Genomic DNA, 25,928 nt, shown 5'->3' on the forward strand with positions numbered 1-25,928 from the left:
AAGAAGAGGTCCGACAGCCCGTCAACATTGCTACTTTAACGGGGGGAAAACCTGTTGAAGAGCCAATCCAAGGAACTGTGAATATCAACAGTAGTTCAGAGAAAGACCAGGAATGTCCAGAATGCATGTCCTTAATTCGAGATTCTGTCTATGACATGTGCAACGAAATCTTGTTGGTGGCAGAGGAAAACCGGAAGATGCATGAGAGAATTGAAGTCGTACGTCAAGAACGAGATCGATCAGAGAATCCGGTGTAGAATTATGGTTCATTTTAGATGTCAAAATTCTTCCGTACGTTTCAAATTTTGAAGAAATATTTGAATGTTTCCACTTTATATGTAAACATTTCATTGTCGTAGGTGGATTATGAGCCCATAATACTACATTGCTGAAATGCCAACTACAAGGTGGAGAAAAAAATATGCATCCCTATTTTTATTGCAAGCTCACCTCATATTCCATGGCATGCCAAGTTATAGCAGGAGACAACCCCGAAAAACATCAAACAAGGTTGGAACATTTCGGAAGACCTCGGGTAATTAACAATGAAATTCTGGCTAATAACCCTCACTGTGAGAGATCTCGGCACTGTCATTAACAAAGAAATAAGTAATTACGAATTGTGGGAAATGTTTGAGGAAGCTAAATTTTACAGGGCGGAAATGTATTTAATTAGGCTCGGAGAGAAATTGGCATCTATCCTGGCCGGGTGGAGACGTGTCAAGGACATTCGGTCAAAATAAGCAGGAACCATCGTACACAAATTTAATTAATTATTTCCGTTAACGAAACAGGAAAAATCGGCGAACAACACCTTCATGACTGGAAAAATAGATGGAATCTCTGGAGTTAGTCTCAAGGAAATCGGTCCAGCGGTCATCTAATAGAATGATTGCACAACAGTAGATAACGCCATGCAGCGCGTCTCTTGAGAATGCATAAATACCCCCTCCTCAAGCAAGAGAGTCAGTCATCATTCAGTTGTCTGAGAGGGTGAACCTGCGTCGAGTGATGTTAAAAAGAGGACTTTTAAAATTAAAGTGTGTGAAGAAGACTTGGGAAATCTCGAAACCCAGTTGGCTTGAGGGATGAATATTTTACTAAGTGGTAATGGTGAGCGAAGACAACTTAGATATTGAAACATTGTATTTACGACATCCATCCTGGTCGGGAAAAATTCCATAAGTTAATAATTGTAGGATTCCTGAACTTCTGCATACGGAGACAGAAGATTCATAACTTGCCCTTTGAATTATTGCAGACAAGGTTATTTTGATAATCGGTAAGGGTGGATGTGGTGGTCTGTGTTGTACTATGAATAAAACTAATGTGAAGGAAAGAATTTTCCAGTAAACAACAAAAACTCAATTTTACAAGGAAGAAGGTTTAAAATATTTAGCTCAGTAGCTACAGTTGCTTAAGTGCGGTCAGTATCCAGTATTTGAGGGAAAGTGGGTTCAAACCCCACTGATGGCAGTCCAGAAGATGGTTTTCCATGGTTTCCCATTTTCCCACCATTCAAATGCTAGGGCTGTACCTTCCTTCTGACTCCTAGCCCTTTCTTGTCCCATCATCACCATAAGACCAGAAGGCGTTTGTTAATTTTTTTACGAAATTTATTCCGTTCACCCTTGTAGACTGCATGTGTAATAAAACAGTTATCTATGCATTAAATAACTATATTTTTGAAACACGCCAGCTAAACGGCATACTTTTATTGTCCTTGTTGTAGGGCCTCTGTGTATTGAAGTCATGACGGAATTGAGCATAACATAAAAGCGATTCTTTCATTATTGGTTTTCGGATGACATCGTGAACAGAAACTATAGAGAAAGTGGTCAATATATCGAATAAGTAGTGGTCGACGTGGTCACTCGTACCAAGATCATCTGCAATATTGGAGATTGTCTTGCTCGTTTACTACAGTAGTAAACGTACGTGTAGCCCAAGTTGCCACTGTAAGTTGCATCATTTACTGGAAGATTAAGGATAGCAATCTGCTCATTTGCAATGTGACTTTGAGGATGGCTTTGTACTTCAATATTGCAGGGAAATTCCATGGCGTCTAGCCACATCATATTATGCACCACTATGTGCGTATTTCTTTCATAATTCAACAGAAGAATGTTATGTTCAAAAACGCCCGTCTAGTCGAAGCCTTAATGTTGTCGTGACTGCTTATTTCATACAAACAAAATAAATAGAAAACACATTGATGATGGTAAACCTGTATATAATCATGGCAGGAAATTTATGCAATCTTTTATTTCCCCCCAAATCTCCATTTCAAAATGAAGGGTGGGAAAATTACTGGGTAAATACGGTATATTGAAAGTTTTTTTTAACTTGGTATATGTGTGATAGTGATCTGGCTTTTCTCCTTTTTGTAAATTTTATAAAGTAGAGTATATCATATTTGTTTAATCTTCCATGCGCAGATTATGCTGTTGAAAATATCTTGACCAGCAGAGGAAGAAAAACTAAACGCTTATCCTATGGTGAAGTTAATCGTCCCCACACAAGTAATAAATTGGATATACCTACATCATCAATATGTGGAAGTAATATTAACAAATATATTACAAAAGATGCAGTGTGTACTTCAACAACTGATTCGGATGACATGAGATGTGATGGTAGTGCTTCTGATGGTGGCTTTAATGTTGAAGCTGCAGATAATGAAGCGATACCTGGCTCCGTTATTCCTTCAGTGTTTGGTGAATCAGACTTAATTATTGACACAGGTACGTATACATGTGATTGGAACCTTTAGTTCACAAATTCTCCTGTAGTATAGAGCAGAAATGTAGCCTTTTGTGTTTGATCGATAGTAATGAAGTGTAGTAATTCTTGATTTTTATATCTGATTTTCAGTGTTACTACTTTATCATTCATTTCTTTTTTGTGTGTATGTAGTCTCATTATTTTTTTCTGTTGGTGTATAGCTAGACTTCCTTTTTAGTTAATTGGTTACTATGGTCATCTATTAATTCTGTAACAATAGGTTATTGCACCTTCAATTTCATTTTTTAAATTTTTCTTTGAAGAAAGACTGGTTCATATTTCACCAGGCATATGCAATAGTGTAACTGTCATCAAATAAAGCCTTGTTATTTTCAATATTTAATGCATTATATAGTATTTATTGTTCAGTTTTCCTAATGAAAATGTTTCGAATCAACTGATTAACATTGTTAATAGTGTGTCTGAAAAGGAGAGGGGTACATGTGCACTTTCAAAACTTTTGAGAAAATAGACTTCGAAGTTTGTTCATGATTCTAAATTCAGGGTATATGTTGGATTCAATTTAATTACATAGGTACCAGTGTTTTATTCTTTTGATAATTATGTTTGAAAAGTTTTCCAATGCTTATTTAGTATTGTAAATAAATACACTCAAACTTAAACTCAAATTTTTGTTATCTCAAAGGAATTTTCATTTTGCAGTGGAATATTATATGCATTATTTTATGTGTTATATACACTCATGTTCATAAAAACCAGAACACATTGAAAGACTAGATATAGAAAGTTCATATTCACAGGACATGTGCATTAGTATGTTCTGAAGAAATGATTAGCGAACCATATCGGCCCACAGGTTCAGGGTCCACATCGGTATCTCGGCGCACCACCACCGACTGGTAAAATGTGCTTGCAGCTCTAGTCGCTATAAACCGATGGTAATGGATCTTGTGACTTGAACAGATGTGCAGGATGCCTCGCAGATGTATGTGAGAACCGTACCCTCAAATGAGTGAGTTTGAAAGAGGACACATTGTTGGCATGAGAGAACGTGATGCATCCATTCGGGAAATTGCTACTCGTGTAGGACGAAATGTGTTGGCAGTGCAGCGGGTGTGTACAGAATGGTTCACAGAAGGCCATAGAACACGGCGTTATGGGTCTCGTCGCACCACCCAGACCCCCCCCCCGAGAAGATCGACACCTCATCCGAATGGTATTGCAGGATAGATCTGCGTCCTCCTTGGCTCTGGCGCAACAGTGGAACAGTGTAGCACATCGTACACCATGAGGAGTGACAGTCCGTCGCTGTTTATTACGGTCTAGGTTACCGGTGCGTCGTCCACTTCTCCTCCTACCTTTGACTAATGTGCATAAACATGATAGACTGCAGTGGTGTATGGAACGTCGTCACGGGGGATGGGAATGGCAGCAGGTAGTGTTTTCAGACGAATCCAGGTTCTGTTTGTTTGAAAATGATGGCCGCATTTTGGTTTGCCGCAGACGGGGGGGCGGGGGGGTGTAGGCATCACATTCACTGTATTCGTACAAGACATACAGCGCCAACTCAAGGCCTTATGGTGTGGGGTGCTATTGGGTACAACTACAAATCACAGTTGGTGCATGTCCAGGGCACTGTGACAAGTTCAACCTACGTGAATGACATCCTGCAACCAGTATCCATACCCTTTCTGCAAGAACACCCCAGAAGCCATATTTCAGCAGGACAATGCATGACCACATGTTGCTGTACGAACACTTGCCTTCTTGTTGTCCCTGGATGTCAGACTGTTGCCTTGGACCGCCCGATCACCGGACTTGTCGCCAATCAAAAATGTGTGGGATATGGTGAAATGACTGGTGCGGCGCTTTGACCCAATGCCAACCACCAAAGATGAACTGTGAAACCGGGTGAATGCAACATGGGTGGCTATACCCCAGGACGCCATTGGCGCCTTATACGCGTCAATGCTATCACGCATGAAACAAGTTATCAGTGCCCGTCAAGGTCTCAGTTCCTACTAGGCAACAGGACACATGCTGAACCTAGGTGACTGAAATGCTAATCGTTTCTTCAGAACATACTAATGAACCTGTGCTGTGAATATGAACTTCTTATCTGCAGTCTTTCAAGGTGTTCTGTTTTTTATGAACATGAGTATATTTTCTATAACTTGAAGTTCTGTTACTTGAATTTTTCAATATCTCAAAGGATATTTGAAACCTAGATATAAACAATTTTTCTATAACTCTATGTTATATGGAACATTACATTTCTGCATACTCGATTGTGCCCACATAAAACTAGTTCCTGTAGTAGGAACCTGACCCTAAGTACTCTCCTTATACAAGAATAAGGATTCTCTAAATTTTAGTCAGAGTTTAGTATTTGAATAGCCGCATGCTATAGCGTCTTAACGGTTCTGCAACCTTTTATAGCCATGTGCCATAGCAGCTTAAAAACCATAGGCAACTTCACAACCTCAACAAACTGTAAGTTGTGAGTTCCTGTTCTGCTTGGTTACCCAAGCCATGGCTTTACTTTTTGTATCTTTAAGGATAGTCATCAATTGGTGAGGACGTGTTTTATGCCCTTATCCTACATGAGAAATTCGTAGAGAGCACAGTGTTACAGAGAAAACGACAAAGGAAATTTATGGACTTCTTTTCAAAGATATGAATTTTTGCATAGCTAAAATTCTCCTCATTAACCTGTTGACAAGTGCACCAAAGGACAGTCAATAGAGTGAGCACGGCATTTGCTGTTTGGTCCTACATGAGGGAGCACGGCTTTTGTCGTTTTAGACTAGTACTGAGAACTTAAGTGCTTACTGATGTGTTTTTTGGAACATAGTGTTGCTGTACAAATCCAAGTTCTGAATGGTAGTAGCCTCTGACGGGAATGCGTATACTCACTATAATGTAAAAGTTTGGCGCGCCATTAGCCTATAGGTTACAGCCTAGTGTTACGATTCCCACCGATGTGGATAGTTGTTTGTGCTCTTCGTAGCTGTAAATATTTTTTGTTTTTGTGAGTATAACTGTGAATATTTTTTCTTTTGTAAATTACAAGTGATGCTATGGAGTTTCTGGACACAAATGATATTATAAACTAAACAGAGATTCTAGGTTCCAATGAAGAATCTATGAATAGCGACGATGAAAATTATCTGATGTAAGTACACCTTCTGATGTAAGTACACTAACGAGGGGACATCGGCAATGGTTAAGTCTCCAATCGCAATGAAACTCGGAGAACACATTGAGGTACACATAAAAAGATGTCAGCATTAATTTTGAATGCAGACATTCATTAGGGCGTTAGATAAGGGGCCTAAAATTTGAGACATTTCAAGTTCTGCGTGAACAGAGATGAATATCTGCTGGCCAATGCTCTAATTGGGGTCTTACCAGAGACTTATATGCCCTCTGCTTTACATCCTTACTACAATCCTTAAACACCCTCATAACCATGTGCCTCGTGCCACACCTCTACACCTCCTCCTCTGCCCCCTCTACTGGTTCTACTGGTTCGCCGCCGCACGTTTCCCTTCTTCCCGCGGCCGCCCGTCTGCTTAGCTGTCGAATGGGACCGGTGCTACACTTTGCATACTCTATCAGTCTTTCTCATAGCTCTCCTTTTTAATTCCCACATTGTATTTGTTAGTTAACTTTTTCTGAAATGTTTATGAAAATGTTTACGATGATTCCTTAAGCGTTATGTCGTTGAGCGTGTCAAAAATTATTTTTAATCTTCAAGCAGATCACAGAAGTCACGGTGAAGAAAGTCCGCTGCACTTTCAGTAGCTGCATCTTTATGACGCGATTGAGGGTGAGTGTTAAGCAGTCAGCTGTTTTCAAATAGGTTTTGGCGCTCACGGGCTGATGTCACGCTGCGTGACATAGGCCGTAATAACGTAGATTGAAGCGTGATCTTTTGCGATGCATGTGAAATTTTAAGTTTCAGTTTTCAGCACTGGACCGTCTGATATGTTGATACCGATAACTCTCTTGTTTTTTTTTAAACAAACATTTGTGTTTTTTGTTGTTTCTGTCAGTGAATATACATATAACAACATGTAGTTTAATTATTTTTATTTTATTTTTCAGAGCTTATACGTTGCTGTTATGAAGGTGAATGTCTCTATATGAAGGATGTTATAAGTTTTATGTACAGGTTTGATCATTTGGAGGGAAACAAACTACAGCGTGCCAGAACCGGGACAAAGCCAAGACAGTGCCAACTCGACGGACAAGGGCAATGAACTACTGGAAAATGGAAAAATCTAAAATTTGCAACTGTGCAAAAGAAATTCAGTCGTTTGCATAGTGAATCACAGCTGTCCACCTGGAAAAAAGTAGTGGATAAACGAGGCTCTTTCAGAGATAAATTTGGTCTTATTATGATGGTTTGCAAGGAAAAATTTGATGCGGAGTACAGTACGCCCACCTTTCATGACATCACAATCAAACAGTGGGCAATGCAAAGTGCCCACTCTCGAGGGATCCATGACCTTCAAGGGTCCTGAGGCTAGTTGTATGACTTCAAAAAAAAATTTGGAAACACACCCCAAAAAATTACTATCGTGACAAAAATGAAAAAACATGATAGATAAACTGGCGTTATGGCGGAAGCCGAAATGTTTCTGAAAAACGTATGAGAAAATACACAGACAGCCCATCACACGTTTTTAACAGCGACCAAAGCGGCTTTAATTTGGGAATGTACATCGCCAGAACGTTGGCACGCCAAGGAGAAAAGTTGATTAGCATGGTAGTCCAATCAATTCCCTCTACTATGCACAGCTACAGTATTAAGCCTACCGTGTCAGCAAAAGGTGAGCCACTCTCCACGTTTCTAATAGTTTAAGGTAAGAAAAGGTGTTTTTGGTTCCCTTGTAAAGAAAATATTTTTACACGAAACTATTAATGCCGTGTGCACCACATCTGGAGAGATGGGCAATACAGAAGTTCAGAGCTGGTATAATGACATCTTGAAACCAAGTTTACCCGATGAACGAAACATTTTATTGTTGGATTCTTTCTCTGGCCACAACGCGCTTGTTCATGGCATGGAAGTAGAAGATATGACGATTCCAGCTGGTGCTACAGCAGTTTGTCAGCCATTTGACGTGTATGGATTTTGGATTTGGATAATGTATACAAGACAAATTTATTCCGGGTTGCGACTTATGAATACCGGCATCGTGCTGTACCACCGCAACACCATCTTAATGTTGCAATCACTGTTATGTTTCCAGCTGACATCTCTTCAATTCAAAAACGTGTGAAAGTACTCGTGGTACCACAGTGGGTAACTTGATGATCATCCTGGACAATTTGAACACCCGGTAATGTATTCCTTTGACAGTGTTGGCTTGGTATGTTCTTTGTGCCTGAATACAGGTTTCGTCAAATGTGCTTGATGTACAAGGGACTTGTGCATCAAACACTTCTTCGAGGAACACCACTATTGTATAGCATACGTCCCGTGATGAAAGTATGAAGCCTGTTGTTAATTGTGTTTTGTTTCAGTTTCCTTTTCATTATTTTCTAATTATTCGAATAGACCAAAGTTTTTGTTTACTATCAGTTATTGATGGGTAATTTGCCCACTGTTATGTATACGGAGTCATTTATTGTGTTGTCTTGTAATTTTTTGTTGTACCAGTTCGTACAATAGCCATTTTAATTTTTACAGATATAGCTGCCATTGTACCCAGAATATTGTAGTGTGACAGTTAATATTGGTACTTGTTGAATACATAGATCTTCGTCAGCAGTAATGCAAAAGTACTGGTAAAGTAAGACTGATTACTATATCTACTGCATATATAAATGCACATCATTTTTATTGAAATATGTTGTGTCTGTCACTGCAATACGTAAATAAATCGTTCAGTACTAGGAAAAATAAAAACATTCTAGGTATATTCCTTATTACAAGAAATTAGAATCTGTCCGTATTGACGGTTTTCACTTTACAAACGTAAAAAATTAAATGTATCCTAATTCAATACATCATATAATTCCATCTTTAAATGGAGTAATCAAATTCAAACATGTTTTGGCTCATTTGAGCAATCTTCAGTGAAAAAAGGGAGGGGTTGAAATAATTTACATAATACAAGCTAAAAAAATTGCCAAAAACATAATGGAGGAACAAATGAAAAAACAAAAAAGAGACATGACGGACACATAAGTTATATCATCATGTTTGTTTTTTGTGGCGAAATGCTGGCAACCAGGAATGAGTTAGCTGGAAAATTTATAATGTCCAATATCGGACCATTTATATTGGTATTATAAATTTACTCAGTCAGGACAAATATTTCAGGTGCCCTATGGGAATCAACATCTATATCATCTGATGACCAGGCAGGCATCAAGTTTTGGAAATGAGACTAAGTCTCTCATAGTGCATTGGCACTGCCGGTGGCTCCAAGTAGCCTACGCAGTGGCCTCCACGGTATGCACTAGCCATGCGTCTTGGTGGGTGTGCTATATACCAACTGATGAGCCCAACTTAGCACACTGGTGTGAAACGCTGGCAACCAGGAATGAGTTAGCTGGAAAATTTATAATGTCCAATAACGGACCATGTATATTGGTATAGCATACTGCTTAGTCGAGCAACTAGTGTCCTTTCTCCCAAGTCTTCCCAGCCCAAACTTTACAGCATTTTCATAACACTTCTCTTTTGTCGGAAATCACCCAGAAAGAAAACGAGCTGCTTTTCTTTGGATTTTTTCTAGTTCTTTAATCAAGTAATACTGGTGAAGGTCCTGAACACTGGAACCATACTGTAGTTGGCGTCTTACGAGAGACTTACATGCCCTCTCCTTTACATCCGTACTATAACCCCTAAATACCCTCATAACCATGTGCAGAGATCTGTACACATTATTTACAATCATATTTATGTGATTACCCCAATGAAGCTCTTTTCCTCATAATAATATCTAGGTACTTACAATGATCTCCAGAAGGAACTTTCACCCTCTCAACGCAGTAATTAAAACTGAGAGGACTTTTCCTATTTGGGAAACTCTCAACCTGACTTTTAACCCCGTTTATCATCATACCATTGCCTACTGTCCATCTCACAACATTGTCGAGGTCATTTTGCAATTGCTCACAATCTTGTAACTTAATTATTACTCTGTACAGAATAACATCATCTACAAAAAGCCTTATCTCTGATTCCTCTTCTTTACACATATCATACATATCAGAAAACATAAAGGTCCAATAATACTGCCTTGAGGAATTCCTCTCTTAATTATTACAGAGACAGATAAAGCTTTGCCTACTCTAATTCTCAGAGTTTTGTTTTCTAGAAATATAGCCTCCCATTCAGTTGCTCTTTTTTCTAGTCCAGTTGCACTAATTTTTACCAGTAGTCTCCCATGATCTACCCTATCAAAAGCCTTAGATAGTTCAATCGCGATGCAGTCCATTTGATCTCCTGAATCCAAGATATCTGCTATATATTGCTGGAATCCTACAAGTTGAGCTTCAGTGGAATACCCGTTCCTAAACCCGAACTGCCTTCTATCGAACCATTTATTAATTTTGCGAACATGTCTAATATAGTCAGAAAGAATGCTTTCCGAAAGCTTATGTACAATGCATGTCAAACTGACTGGCCTAATTTTCAGCTTCATGTCTGTCACCCTTTCCTTTATACACAGGGGCTACTATAGCAACTCTCCATTCATTTGGTATAGCTCCTTCATGCAAGCAATAATCAAATGATGTATACTTCTTCAGAGTATATTTATCATAGACCATTAATGATGACTTATGCCTTATCATGACTGCTACTGATTGCTGTTTATAATAGTTCAGAAATAATTTATTACACGTTCCTCAAAAACGTTTTGTGTATCCAAGTAGGCTAATTACTTTTTCAATTATGGTTTTAAAATATCTTTATATTTAATTGCAATTGTTTTTCATTCATCAACCACTTCTAATCCAAGAAAGTTTTCAGATTGTCTTTCATATAGCTTGAAACGGTACTTAATAATAGAACCAAAAGAACTTTGGCTTTCAGAAGAATTCATTATAACTTCATCCTGGTTCTTTTATATGCACTGCCAGTACTATCTCCACATCATGTATGGCCATGATCCATTGTTTCTTTGCTGTGATGCAGTCATGCTGTCAGCCATGTTTGGTCCAAACGTTGAAGGTCTCAACATATAAAATACTTTATTTTTCGTATTCCTACGCAACCTTCTAAATTATTAAATTGAAATGGTAAAGGTAATAGAAATTTTATTAGTTTCTCTGCTTGTTGACTTGTACTTTATAATTGTTTTCTATTAGGTGTTCAGTTTTTATGGTAATTGCTTATTTTATTACAAATATATAAAGTTTTGGTATTTCCACCTATTCAATTCATAATTTAATGCTGTTATTCAACTACAACATTTATAGAATTATAAAGAACTAGTTTCGACACATAATAGTGTCATCCTCAGCTGTTAATGAAAAATAGGCATACATACAATTCATAATATGACTTAAAGTAATGGGCGTGGAAAAACTGTTTAAAACTGTTTTGAAAATATTAACACATTAAAAACATTTATAACAAGTAAAAAACTTGCAAGTCAGTTAAATGTTAAAAGAGTTCATTAACGTCTCCTTATAAACAGCCGGTTGCGATATTCTTGAATTTATGCACTTGATAAAATGCTGTGTTTCATTCATGTGTATAATGCAGCAGTATCATAAAAGTTGTGAAGGCTTGCAATTTTTAGTTTATGTCCTAGGCTTATGAGGTGGAAAACATTCAGATGGCTTCTTAAGATCTTACTAGAGCGTATGTTTCTTAGTTCAATATGGAACCTGTAATGAAATGAAACGCCATTAAAAAACCTATGTTGGAATTGTCTCAGTCTGTACAACGTGATGATTTCATCAATATTTCATCAATATCATCAGGTTGTACAGACTCAGACAATTCCAACATAGGTTTTTTAACGGCGTTTCATTACAGGTTCCATATTGAACTAAGAAACATACGCTCTAGTAAGGTCTTAAGAAGCCATCTGAATGTTTTCCACCTCATAAGCCTAGGACATAAACTAAAAATTGCAAGCCTTCACAACTTTTATGATACTACTGCATTATACACATGAATGAAACACAGCATTTTATCAAGTGCTCAAATTCAAGAACATCGCAACCGGCTGTTTATACGGAGACGTTAATGAACTCTTTTAACATATATCTGACTTGCAAGTTTTTTACTTGTTATAAATGTTTTTAATGTGTTAATATTTTCAAAACAGTTTTAAATAGTTTTTCCACACCCATTACTTCAAGTCATATTATGAATTGTATGTATGCCTATTTTTCATTAACAGCTGAGGATGACACTATTATGATTCAAAACTAGTTCTGTATAATTCTATAAATGTTGTAGTTGAATAGCAGCATTAAATTATGTATTGAACAGGTGGAAATACCAAAACTTTATATATTTGTAATTCTTAGTTCAATACGGAATAATGTAATTTCTCACGTTAAATGCTTATTTTATTACATAGTATCGTAGGAGAAATAACTCCAGGATATTACAATCTGTCTAGATAACAGGCATGCCATATATTGTGGTGATGTGTGGAAGAAATTCTCTTTACTTTAGCACTGTAATTTATTAGCTTTACAGGTCTACTTCACTCTTAAATTTTAAGTGCAATCATTGAGTTGGTTCATGTTGAATCATGTTAAGTACCCTGGAAACCTTCATATTAAAATATTTATTATAATACTTTGGACTCCCTTTGAATGTTGGTTCTTGAATGTCTACCTTATTGTTTTTATTTACTAATAGTCCTGTCACGCAAGTGGCTGTGCGGTTTGGGTCACGTAGCTATCAGCTTGCCTTTGGGAGATAGTGGGTTCAAACCCCACTGTCAGCAGCTCTGAAAATGGTTTTCCATGGTTTCCTATTTTCACACAAGGCAGATGCTGGGACTGTACCTTAATTAAGGCCACAACTGCTTTCTTCCCACTCCTAGCCCTTTTCTACCCCATTTTAGCAATAAGACCAATCTCTGTTGGTGTGATGTAAGAGCAAATTGTAATGTACTAATAGTCCTTTCTGAGTGAGCACAATTTCTGTTTCTAGATATTACCTCAACTAAAAATGAAGCCGAGAAGATGCCTGTCCGGGATTTTGTGTCGTGTGACCAGTGTAATTTTCATACAACTAGTAAATCTTTGCTGAAAAGTCACCTCCGCAAACACTCAGGTACTAAGCCTTATGGATGTAAAGATTGTGGCAAGACCTTCCCTCAGTCATCAAGTCTGAGTGAGTATCTACTTCGTTGTTTCTTGTCCTGTGTATAAAACAAAACCATAGGTCACCTGGACGTCGCTTAAAATTGTTATAATTTTTCTTATCCACCTGCTGTTAGGTTAGATTGAATATGGTTCCTCTCCAGTTTTCTTCATCACCCATCACCCTACTGCATGTTTTGGTTAAAATCCCTTTGTTTTATGCTGTTCGCAAGAAAGTCCATCCATCATAATCTTTCTTTCTTTGCTTCTTTCCTTTCATTTATGATTCAGTGTGCTTTTTTTTTTGTAATTCTTCCTATTCATCCATTTTTCATATTTGTAGATGTATGAGACATAGCCCCTTTTTTTAGAACACATTTTTAAGGAGAAAAACTTCATTACTGAATATTATAATGAATTAACAGTGCTTCAGGTGTGAAGTAATACAGTAAACTCCAATTTTGCATGAACTTGATTTAGCAGAATACCAAATTTAATGCGATAATTTCCAAGTCTCAAAAATTATTCTTTAAAAGCAGTGTAATTTTATATTAGTTTTAGCATAATTTGCGTTAGGGTAGAACCCACATTTAGCGCAAGGAAATGTAGAAATTGTGAAGGAATTTGTCAAGCATGAGTACTTAGTGCTAAAGTGAGATGTCAAGCTGATATACAAACTTAGCTGAGCGTGGTATTCTCAAGTAGTGACTGTCATGGACTGAGCAAAGCTGGAGACTGGCGATGTAACCCAAATAGTGACCATTCAAACAAATTTTCTGCTTCTTTTGCATGTATGCATGGGAACGTTGCTGTACCAAATTGGATATGGATATGATATTTTAGTATCAATATTCAAGTCACAAAAATGTCAATACTCTAATCTCAGAAATGAATATCGGTACTAATAATTTAATTCAATATCGGCAGTACTGTGATCATTGAAGAATATTTTCATGCCATCGGTGCTCATGAATATCTTTGTTATTATAATGTACTCTTTAATGAACCATCATTGGGCGCTGCAGATGCAGGAGTAAATACGTAGCAACTCTTGTATATCTCATTGGTGACTTCTGTTCTTGGAAGTCATCTCGTAAAGGTGTTGGTGGGGTAAGAAGGAGAATTTCAACTTGGCGTCTTGAGGACTTCATCTCGCATGCTCCCTGAAGTGATGCGTCCCTTGGAACAGGTGGTAAACACCTGGTAGGTGTGCATGAATCCTCACATGTTTCTCTAATCCATGTTTTTTAATTTATATTTTGCAGTGACAGTAGTATCCTATATAATTTCAACAGGTTGATTTTCCAATGGCATCTCTGAATATGCAGATATAACATTAATTTCTTCAGGAAAAAGTTGCCAGCACAAGACAGCTGAACCACGACAGGTTTTATTGGTTGTTATTCGTGTAATGAGAATGACATTCCATACAGTAAGGAATAGGGATTTCTCTCTCATACAAAACAGGAGATAACTGAATAACAAAAAAGTATTGAGTGGTGCATGTTCAGGTAAGGAGAATGGCATCTTGGAGTAACTGTGATACCCCATAGAAATTGAAATACAGTAGAACCTCGATTATACGTTCCCGGAAACTACATATTCCTGTATTATTTATTCAAATTATGTGGTCCGACAAGCATCCTAATTAAATCACGTTGTAAAAATCCCGCATTATCCGTTCCTCGAAGAAACGAATTCCCGGATCAACCGTCCAGAAATTTCAGTCCCATCAATGCTAAATCCTCGATCACGCGGTTTTCAAGAAACTGTATCTCATGAAAGGACGGCTATGCCATACTTACGGATGTTGGTATTAACGTCCCGTCAATGCGGTAATTTGAGGAAGTACTGTACCGTACTGGAAAAGCAATCGGCGGTGAACTTACATAAGGGACCATCTTAGCATCGCATTCAGGTGGTATTGTTTAGAGAATCCTCAGAAATCGTAAAGCACAGTGTGTCCACAACAATTGGAAGGAGACAGAGTGGATTTCGACAGCTCTACTTGAAGACAGAACGAGTTTCGTTAGGTGTTCGTACTTACAAAACGTCTACATTATGTACAGGGTTACTTTTTTTAGTGTATCGCCAAACAGGTTTTCGGCACACTCACTGGGCTTTCAGGCAGGAATCGAAACTGCTCCTTAAGTAACACACATTTAGTATTTTAATATTATCGTATACGATTATGTTATTGAGACCAGAACAGATGTTGTACCTTACATACATAAAGCCATGGGAGATTTTGGGATTGCCTATTACTGTTTTCGTCCTAATATAAGACTGGGAATTTCACGTTTTTGTGTAAAAATGTTATAAAAACTGCAGTCGTTTTATTTGCCCACGTTACATTTAGAAACTGTCTCATTTCACATTCATACCAACTTGAACAGCGAGCGTGCTTTCCAGTTGAGCTCAAGGTCGCGAATAACCATAATTTCAGAAGTGTTAATGCTATTTTTTCTCTTTCCAATTTGATTGTGATTAGTGACAGGCAGAATTGAATATAATGCATTCTACAACTTGAGGATCGATACATACATTTGAAACAATATTCTCGAGTTCAACATAACCTTTAAAAGTCGATGTAGGCCTGATTTATGCGGTACAAGATTTCCATAAACTGACTGCAAACAGTATACTGGTGACCAAATTATAATGGAAGATTTTTAAAAAAGGGGTTTGGCCATCATGTTGGGGGCTTTGGTATCTAATGTGCTTTATTTTATTAGATTAGGGAAATAAAAACTACTTGTGGTCAATTGTTGTTTGGCTTGGCGTTACGATTATTAGATTTTTCGAAGAATTTGACAGATCCAAGTTGCAGAACTGAAGTTTTTAGAGGAAACTGACGAAGTTTTCCCGTTAAAACTGAATGTAAAGTTTTGCGATTTTTAAGTCGCATACCGGTAATTAATGTTTGAAGCTGGCCCCGCGGTCTAACTTGCCTGCCTCTCGCCCGGAGGGCCCGGGTTCAATTCTCTGCCTGGTCAGGCATTTTTACCTGGATATGAGGGCTAGTTCCAGGTTCACTCATTCTACAATTACTGGTACCTTTAATTGAGGAGCTATTTAATGGTGAGATGTCGACCCCAGTCTAGAGAGCCAGGAATAACGGCCGAGAGGGTTCGTCACACTGACCATGCGTCACCTCGTAATCTTCAGGTCTTCAGACAGAGCAGTGGTCGCTTGGTAGGCGGAAGGCCCATTGGGGCTGTACTTTGGTTTGGTTTAGGGGTGTTTGTAAGAATATAAGTACATACATACATACATACATTATCATTATAGACTGTTATGCCCTCAGCGTTCAGTCTGCAAGCCTCTGTGAATTTACTAAATGGCGCCACAATCCTCGATTTGCAACTAGTGTTGTGGCCTCATTTAGTTCTATACCTCTTATCTTTAAATCATTAGAAACCGAGTCTAATCATCGTCGCTTGGTCTACCTCTACTTCTCTTGCCCTCCATAACAGAGTCCATTATTCTCCTAGGTAACCTATCCTCCTCCATTCGCCTCACATGACCCCACCACCGAAGCCAGTTTATGCGTACAGCTTCATCCATAGAGTTGACTCCTAAATTAGCATTTATCTCCTCATTCCGAGTACACTCCTGCCATTGTTCCCACCTGTTTGTATCAGCAATCATTCTTGATTCTTTCATGTCTGTTACTTCTAACTTATGAATAAGATATCCTGAGTCCACCCAGCTTTCGCTTCCGTAAAGCTAAGTTGGTCTGAAAACAGACCAATGTAAAGATAGTTTCGTCTGGGAGCTGACTTCCCTCTTACAGAATACTGTTGATCGTAACTGCGAGCTCAGTGCATTAGCTTTACTACAACTTGATTCAATCTCACTATATTACCATCCTGGGAGAACACACAACCTAAATACTTGAAATTATCGACCTGTTCTAGCTTTGTATCACCAATCTGACATTCAATTCTGTTGAATTTCTTACCTACTGACATCAATTTAGTCTCTGAGAAGCTGATTTTCATACCATACTCATTGCACCTCTTTTCAAGTTCCAAGATATTAGACTGCAGGCTTTCGGCATAATCTCCCATTAAGAGCAAGTCGTCAGCATAGGCCAGACTGCTTACTACATTTCCACCTAACTGAATCCCTCCCTGCCATTTTATATCTTTCAGCAGATGATCCATGTAAACTACGAACAGCAAAGGTGAAAGATTGCAGCCTTGTCTAACCCCTGTAAGTACCTTGAACCAAGAACTCATTCTACCATCAATTCTCACTGAAGCCCAATTGTCAACATAAATGCCTTTGATTGATTTTAATAATCTACCTTTAATTCCATAGTCCCCCAGTATAGCGAACATCTTCTCCCTCGGTATCCTGTCATATGCTTTCTCTAGCTCTACGAAACATAAACACAACTGCCTATTTCTCTTGTAGCAATTTTCAATTACCTGGCGCATACTGAAAATCTGATCCTGACAGCCCCTCTGTGGTCTGAAACCACACTGGTTTTCATCCAACTTCCTCTCAACGACTGATTGCACCCTCCCTTCCAAGATGCCAGTGAATACTTTGCTTGGTATACTAATCAATGAGATACCTCGATAGTTGTTGCAATACTTCGTGTTCCCTTGTTTATAGATAGGTGCAATTACTGCTTTTGTCCAATCTGAAGGTACCTTACCAACACTCCATGCTAATTTTACTACTCTATGAAGCCATTTCGTCCCTGCCTTCCCACTATACCTCATCATTTCAGGTCTAATTTCATCTATTCCTGCTGCTTTATGACAATGGAGTTTATTTACCATCCTTTCCACTTCCTCAAGCATAATTTCACCATCATTATTTTCCTCCTCCCCATGAGCTTGGCTATTCGCAACACCACCAGGATGATTTCCTTTTACATTGAGAAGATGTTCAAAATATTCCCTCCACCTCTCCAGTGATTCCCTGGGATCTATTATGAGTTCACCTGAATTACTCAAAACACTGTTCATTTCCTTTTTTCCCTCCCTTCCTAAGATTCTTCATTACTGTCCAGAAAGGTTTCCCTGCTGCTTGATCTAGCCTTGCCAGGTTATTACCAAAATCTTCCCACAACTTCTTTTTGGATTCAACAACTATTTGTTTCGCTCTGTTTCTTTCATCTACTTACAAATCCCTGTCTGCCTCGGCCCTTGTTTGGAGCCATTTCCGCTAAGCTTTCTTTTTACGTTTACAAGCTGCTCTCACTTCATCATTCCACCAAGATGTTTGCCTTTTCCCATCTTTACACACAGTTGTTCCTAGGCATTCCCTTGCTGTTTCTACTACAGCATCCCTGTATGCCACCAATTCACTTTCTATATCCTGAACCTGCTTACCGTCCACTGTTCGAATTTTCTCACTAATCATATCCATGTACTTCTGTCTAATTTCCTAGTCCTGGAGATTTTCTACCCTTATTCGTTTGCAGACAGATTTCACTTTCTCTACCCTAGGGCTAGAGATACTTAGTTCACTACAGATGAGATAGTGGTCTGTATCATCGATAAATATCCGGAAAACCCGTACATTCCCAACAGATTTCCTGAATTCGAAGTCAGTTAGGATATAGTCTATTATGGATCTGGTACCTCTAGCCTCCCATGCGTAGCGGTGAATAGCCTTATGCTGAAGAATGTATTCGTAACTGGTAAACCCATACTAGCACAGAAGTCCAGCAAACGCTTCCCATTCCCATTAGCTTCCATATCTTCCCCACATTTACCAATCACCCTTTCGTATCCTTCAGTTCTGTTCCCATCTCTCGCATTGAAATTGCCCATTAGCACTATTCCATCCTTGCTGTTGACCCTGACAATGATGTCACTCAATGCTTCATAAAACTTGTCAACTTCATCCTCATCTGCACCCTCACATGGTAAATACACGGAGACAATTCTAGTCCTAATTCCTCCATCTGACAAATCTACCCACATCATTCGCTCATTTATGTGCCTAACAGAAACTATGTTGCATGCAATGGTATTCCTGATAGACAGCCCTATTCCAGACTGCCCTTCCCTTTTTTAACACCCTTCAAGTACACTTTATAATTGTTGTATACAAGGAACTTGGTATACAGTAACACAACATAAAGTTTATTGCTTCAATAGTTTTATACAGTATTTACAAGAAATATAATTAAACTTGTCTTGAAGCTTGATTGATTGCACACAGTTAATGCTGTTATTAAATGATAGACTGAAAGTCTGTGGCACAAATATATATTTACAAAGAGAGAGTCCTATATACACATTCACACCTATCTTGAGGAGATAGTCTATTCCACTGGGAAATGTCCTTGGATAGTCGAAAACTATCTGCTGTGGGATAACAAGTGTAACTCGTAGAGAGAGTCGCGTTAGTATAATGCTAGTATTGGACTTACTTGCAAGGAACTTGCATCAATATCTTAATTCGCAGAATGCTAAGATAGTCGTCGGAGCACTGGTGAGGACTTGAGAGTGTAGCAGAATGCTTGACTCGGGGCTCGACGTGGCCACGTGAATCGGGGTAGATGAGGCAATGTCCAGAAGTGAGACCTCACAACCAGCAATCTGTCCACCTGTTCAAGACACATTTTTAAGAGGAATGCCTCCGTGTTTGACTTGCGGTGTGGGCTGGTCGTTGGACACTGGGGTAGTCCTCGGTAAGGCGAGAAACGTTACTCCTTATATTGCGCTGGCTGACGTCACAGACGAGCATGCCAGGTGCAGTGCAGTCATCTTGTAGGCTCTGGAAACATCGGTGATGCGGCGGGTTGCGGAGCTTGAGTGTGGAGGACACATACAACAATAATCTCCTATCTCTTCCTCGTTATCTCCCCTTACCCGAATATCACTTACTCCTAGCACATCTAGATGCATCCTCTTTGCTGACTCAGCCAGTTCTACTTTCTTTCTTTCTTTCTTTCTTCCATAAGCCCCATTAATATTGATAGCTCCCCACCGAATTCCATTTCGTTCGCCAAGTTGTTTCCAAGGAGTTCCTCGCCTGTCAAATGGGAGTGGGACTCCGTTACTCCCATAGGTCCGAGGCTTACTTAAAATGTTCTGAGCTCAGTAAATTCATGAAGCGGGATGCTACCCTACTTGCACATAGTCCAAGTGAGGATCTCTCCTCTAACAGGTTATGGACCACCGGTGAATTGTGTAGTCCTAGCCGCCTGAGCACAAGGAGGGCCATGAGTCAGAATATGTCCGAGATGCCCACTCCCATTCCGTAGCAACTGGTATTCCGACTCTCAGGATCACTTACTCGGCCACTCAGCCGATGCCCATGGTTCACGAACTAGGACGACTACAGTAACCCACACCATGAACCATAGATTATAAGTATACATAATTTTATTCTTGTGATGTTTAGCCAAATTGTGATGGTTCATTCGTTTCTGGATTTCCCATTTTCCTGTGTTGCACTTTTTTTTTTTTTGTGGTCCCTCCAAAATCGAATTATGGAGGTTCTGCTGTATAGTTCTCTCTCTCTCTCTCTCTCTCTCTCTCTCTCTCTCTCTCAGATCATGGGTTCAGTATCTCTATGGGTAAAAATGCATCAGATATGATAACAATTAATACATCTGTACATGCCTTTTAGCATTCAGTCTGCAAGCGCGTCAGTTTACTAAACTCCTCCACAATGCTCTAATTGTAACAAGCACTGTGGCATCATTTAGTTCCATACCTCTTCTCTTTAAATCATTAGAAACTGGGTTTAACCATCATCATCTTGGACTCCCTCAACTTCTCTTACTGCCCATGATGAATGATATTGTTCTCCCTAGGTAGCCTATCCTCCTCCATTCACCTGACATGATCCCACCACCCAAACCAATTTATGAGTACAGCTTCATCCAGTGAGTTCATTCCTAACACACACTTTATCTCTTCAAGTACCCTCACTTCTTCTTACCTGCTTGTTCCAGCAATCATTGTCGCTAATTTCATATCTATTACTGAGTCTACCCAGATTCCACTCACGTACATAAAGTTGGTCTGAAAACAGGCTGGTGTAAAGATAGTTTCATCCGGGATCTTCCCTCTTCTTTATGTAATACTGTTGATCGCAGCTGTGAACTGTATTAGCTTCACTACACTTTGATACAATCTCGCTTACTATACTTTCATCCTGGGAAACTCCACATCCTAACTACTTTCAGTGATCTGGGGGGGGTACTTGTTCCAGTTCTGTATTCCCAACCTGTCATTCAATTCAATTCTTTTAGGTTTCTTCCCTACTGACATACTAGTTTTGGAAATGTTAATTTTTGTGTTATACTCACTGCGCCTATCTTCAGGTTCCATGATATTCGATTGCAGTTTTCCAGCACAATCTGCCATTAAGACCAAGTTGTCAGCATAGACCTAACTGCTTACATTTCTACCTAACTGAATCCCTCCCTGCCACTTTATACCTTTCCATCCCTGCCAACCTTTCCGATTTACCCGGAAACTTTCAGTTTTTTTACTCGTCTTCCGATTTTCAGATTTATTTTTAATTCTTCTATTTTTGACCAATATAACCTCCAGTACAGTCAATACACTTCCCCTAGGATAAAGGATAAATTCGCCGGGCTGAGTGGCTCAGACGGTTAAGGCGCTGGCCTTCTAACCCCAACTTGGCAGGTTCGATCCTGGCTCAGTCCGGTGGTATTTGAAGGTGCTCAAATACGACAGCCTCGTGTCGGTAGATTTACTGGCACGTAAAAGAACTCCTGCGGGACTAAATTCCGGCACCTCGGCGTCTCCGAAGACCGTAAAAGTAGTTAGTGGGACGTAAAACAAATAACATTATTATTATTAAAGGATAAATTCTTATGTGCTTGTGTAATTTACCCAACTTCATTTTCAAGCATATTTATTTGATACTTTATTTCATGACTGTTTCGTTCGTCGCCTTCGTGTATCTTGTTTCCTGCTCGCTACAGCATTGTTTGTGCTTTACTGCTAGGGATTCGGGACAGCAATCGTCATACAAGCAAGAGAGGCTAGCGCGCACTAGCGACTCAGTTAATCAGGGCGAAAGAATTAGTTTCTTATTGTGTGGTTCGCGCACTGTTAATATAATTTCTGTGTGTAATTTCGTTGGAGTTGTAGGCCACGTGTTTTATTCTAGTGGTTCTGTGCTTTTCCCCGTGTCAAAGTTGTATGTTAATAATGTATGAGACATACCAATCTGTTTTGTATGCGGTAGTTTTGGGTATTTCAGTGCATTCTTGTTCATTCTTACTTCATAATTTTAAGGAGTTGAATGTATTTCAGGGAGTTGGGTCGGTGACATTTTCTGTATTTTCTCTTCACGTTATGGCTAAAAAACATAACAAACGTTAACTCCAAGTGTTCAGAGATACCTATTAAATTAAATTTCCGTTTAGAAGACAGGATACAGTACATACAGTAGTGAAACAAGAAATATAGCTCCGTAAACACCTTTGGGAAAAAATCAGTTAGTCTCTTCTGTTCGTTGCGGTTAACCTTTCCTCCCTACACGTTGAAACTTCTTGTCAATACCACGCAGCCGAGTTTCGTAAATGAAGCTTGTCATCTGCGACTTCAGGGGTTGCTTTCGTACGTGACCGGTGATTTGACACCCGAGAAACAGCGAGGCTTTGCCGATTTTCCAATCACTTGAAGTTGGAGTTTTTCGCTTCCCACCATATTAGTTCCCAGCTTCACTGTAACCCTTTCTTTACTTGTTAACTGTTCCTCACAAACCACAAATGCCGTATTGCACAGTTACTGTTACACAAAATTCAAGTTGCAGAGCATTTTTTGCTTCAAGACAGGAAATGCTTGCCTCGAGAAATCGAGAAATTCATGTAACCGAATTTCGAGTAATAGATAAATAAATAAATACACGTGAAGAATAGGACAAACGGCCAGAAAATTGAAGTTTCTTCTCGATACTGAAAATTCAAGTAATGGAGGTTCGAGATATCGAGGTTTGACTGTAGTATTATTCGTATGTATGTGTCATAAATGAGAGTGATTAGGTACATTTTCTTGTAACCACTTTTATGTTTTTAGTTTTAAATTTAATGGATCAATTCACATTGTAACTGTAGATATGTATGCCTTTTATCCTGTCCTCTTTTCACTTAGACCGTGGGGCAATATATGTGATGAAATCCAAGAATTAAAAAATCTTCCTTTTTTTATTTCTATAAGTGGCAGCTGTGCCTTTCAGTGGATGATCCATGTGAACTATGAACAACAAAGGTGCAAGATTACAGCCTTCTGTAATCTCTGCAGTACTTTGAACCAAGAACTCCTACCATCAGTTCTCACTGCAGTTCAATTATAAACATAAATGATGGTTTTGAATAATCTACCCTTAATTCTATAATCCCCCAATATGGCAAATGTCTTTTCCCTTGGTACTGTGTCAAATGCCTTCTCTTCATCTACAAAACATAAACATAACTGTCTATTCCTCTCGTAGCTTTTTTATTTACCTGGCCCATACTGCATATCTGATCCTGACAGCCTCGGTGTGTTCTGAAAACACATTGGTTTTCATCCATCATGCTCCCAACCACGGATCACACCCTTCCTCCCAAAATGCCATTGAACACCTTGCCTGGTGTACTGATCAGTGAAATACTTCTATAGTTTTTGCAATCTTTCCTGTTCCCTAACTTATAGATAGGTGCGATTACTGCTTTTGTCCAATCAGAAGGTACCTTACTAACATTCCATGCTAATCTTATTATTCTGTGAAGACAATTACCATCCCTGCCTTCCTTCTATAACTCACAGTTTCAGGTCTAATTTCATATACTCCTGCTGCTATGACAGTGTAGTTTATTAACTATCCTTTCCACTTCCTCAGGAATAATTTCACTGACATCATTGTCCTCCTCCCCATGAGCTTGGTTGCTTGTAATATCAACAGAAAGATTTCCTTCTATTTTGAGAAGATTTTCAAAATATTTCTTCGAACTGTCCTGAGATTCCCTGGAATCCACTATGAGTTTTCCTCACTTTCTACAATTCTTTATTACTGTCCAGAAAGGTTTCCTTGCCACACACCTAGCCTTTTCCAGGTTATTAACAAAATCTTCCCAAGGCTTCTTCTTGAATTCAACAATTATTTGTTCCATTCTGTTTCTTACATCTATTCTCTGTCTGAATCAGTCCTTATTTGGAGCTATTTCTGATAAGCCTTCCTCTTGCATTTACTAACTGTCTCACTTTATTATTCCACCACAATGTTTGCTATTCCCCATCATTACCCACAGCTGTTTCTAGGTATTCCCTTGCTATTTCTACTATAGCATGCCTGTATGCCACCCATTTTCTTTCTATATCCTGAACCTGTTTGGAACTTTTCACTAATCATATCCATATACTTCTCTTTTCTTTGTCATGGATATTTTCTACCCTTATTTGTCTGCAGACATATTTCAGATATCACTTTCTCTATCCTAGACCAGTTCACTACAGATCAGATAGTGGTCTGTATAATTGACAAAACCACTAAATACCTTTAGATATTTTTTTAGATATTTTATTGCTTCCACCATCAAGTACAGAAAATGTCCACTAGGTATTGTCAGTATTAATAAAAATAATCTGTAGACAATATTTTAGCCATAATGCCTGAGTCATTAGAAACATTATTTTAGCTACCTATATTAGGTCAGTTTTTGAAATACCACATTCTAGATACTCTTCTACACTATAGTGGTTCTCTCTCTCTATTCTGCATATTCCTTACAGATTTCCTGAATTCAGTATCGATTATGATATAGTCTATTATGGATCTGGTGCACCCTCCCATGTGTAGCAATGAACAGCCTTGTGCTGGAAGAATTTATTTGTAACTGCTAATCCTACTGTATACAGATATCAATCAGTGCTTCATAAAACTTGTCAAATTCGTCCTCTTCTCCACCCTCACATAGTGAATACTCTTGAGACAATTCTCTTCCTAATTCTTCCAACTGCTAAATCTACCCACGTTATTATCTTGTTTATGTGTCTGATGGAAACTGTTGTGTGCAGTAGCATTCCTGATGAACAGTCCCATCCCACACTGCCCATCCCTTTTTAACAGCTGTTAAGAACACTTTATAATCTCCTATCTCTTCCTCATTATCTCCCTGTACCTGAATACCACTAACTCCTAAAACATCCAGACACATCGCCTTTGCTGTCTCCTTGGGCTGATGACCTAGATGTTAGGCCCCTTTAGGGAACAAGCATCAGCATCTCTGACTACTTTCCTTCTTCCGAAAACCTCATTAATAGGGACCTATGTTTTTTGCGTTTGCGATAACACTGACTTTTTAAAAATATTTGCTAAAATGCTTGGGAAACAGTTACCTATACATAAGAACCTGAAAAATTAGCATCTATTTGTTTCAAAATTAGCATGTATTTTTTTCCAAAATTAGCATCTATTTACAAAGTTGAAATAATCACATGGTATTATTAATTTTAGCGATTCCAAGTTTATGAAGTACAATTATTGTCCTTGGTTCACACACAGTACAAATTCATTGTTCAAACAAAAGCATTGTCAGTACTTCGGCATTGCTCTTTTTCAAATTGCACCGTCTGTCTGTAACCACTGTGTTGTAATGAGACAACACACGCTTGCCGTCTACATTGTTCATAGGGGTCCACAACAACTTAAGACAGTATTTAGCAAATATGCTCAACTCTGTCTGAACTGCAGTTAATGCAAGCATGGCATCACATTTTTTACTTTCTTTCGTCTGGGTTTGAATTGCATGTTTCAGAGAACAGTAACCAGACCACATATCCTTTTGTGAGAGATCTGCTACTCCAAACAATTTCTCAAGCACATCTAATTTATCAGTGTTATTCAAAATTATATTTTTGGGATACAAAGCTTGAGAAATTGACACA

General features: G+C 38.7%; 1 protein-coding gene across 1 annotated transcript in view; it reads left to right on the forward strand.

Moving 5' to 3' along the window:
* Positions 1-25,928, forward strand: part of LOC136862799 (zinc finger protein 892) — a 231,203-nt gene that overhangs the window by 79,199 nt on the left and 126,076 nt on the right. The window contains exons 4-5 of the mRNA XM_067139056.2: positions 2,439-2,744; positions 12,893-13,075. Coding sequence (XP_066995157.2) covers positions 2,624-2,744; positions 12,893-13,075 — 304 coding nt within the window. The 5' untranslated portion in view covers positions 2,439-2,623. The remainder of the gene's footprint in view (positions 1-2,438; positions 2,745-12,892; positions 13,076-25,928) is intronic.

Source organism: Anabrus simplex, chromosome 2, assembly GCF_040414725.1.
Source record: "Anabrus simplex isolate iqAnaSimp1 chromosome 2, ASM4041472v1, whole genome shotgun sequence".
NCBI classification, from domain to species: domain Eukaryota; kingdom Metazoa; phylum Arthropoda; class Insecta; order Orthoptera; family Tettigoniidae; genus Anabrus; species Anabrus simplex.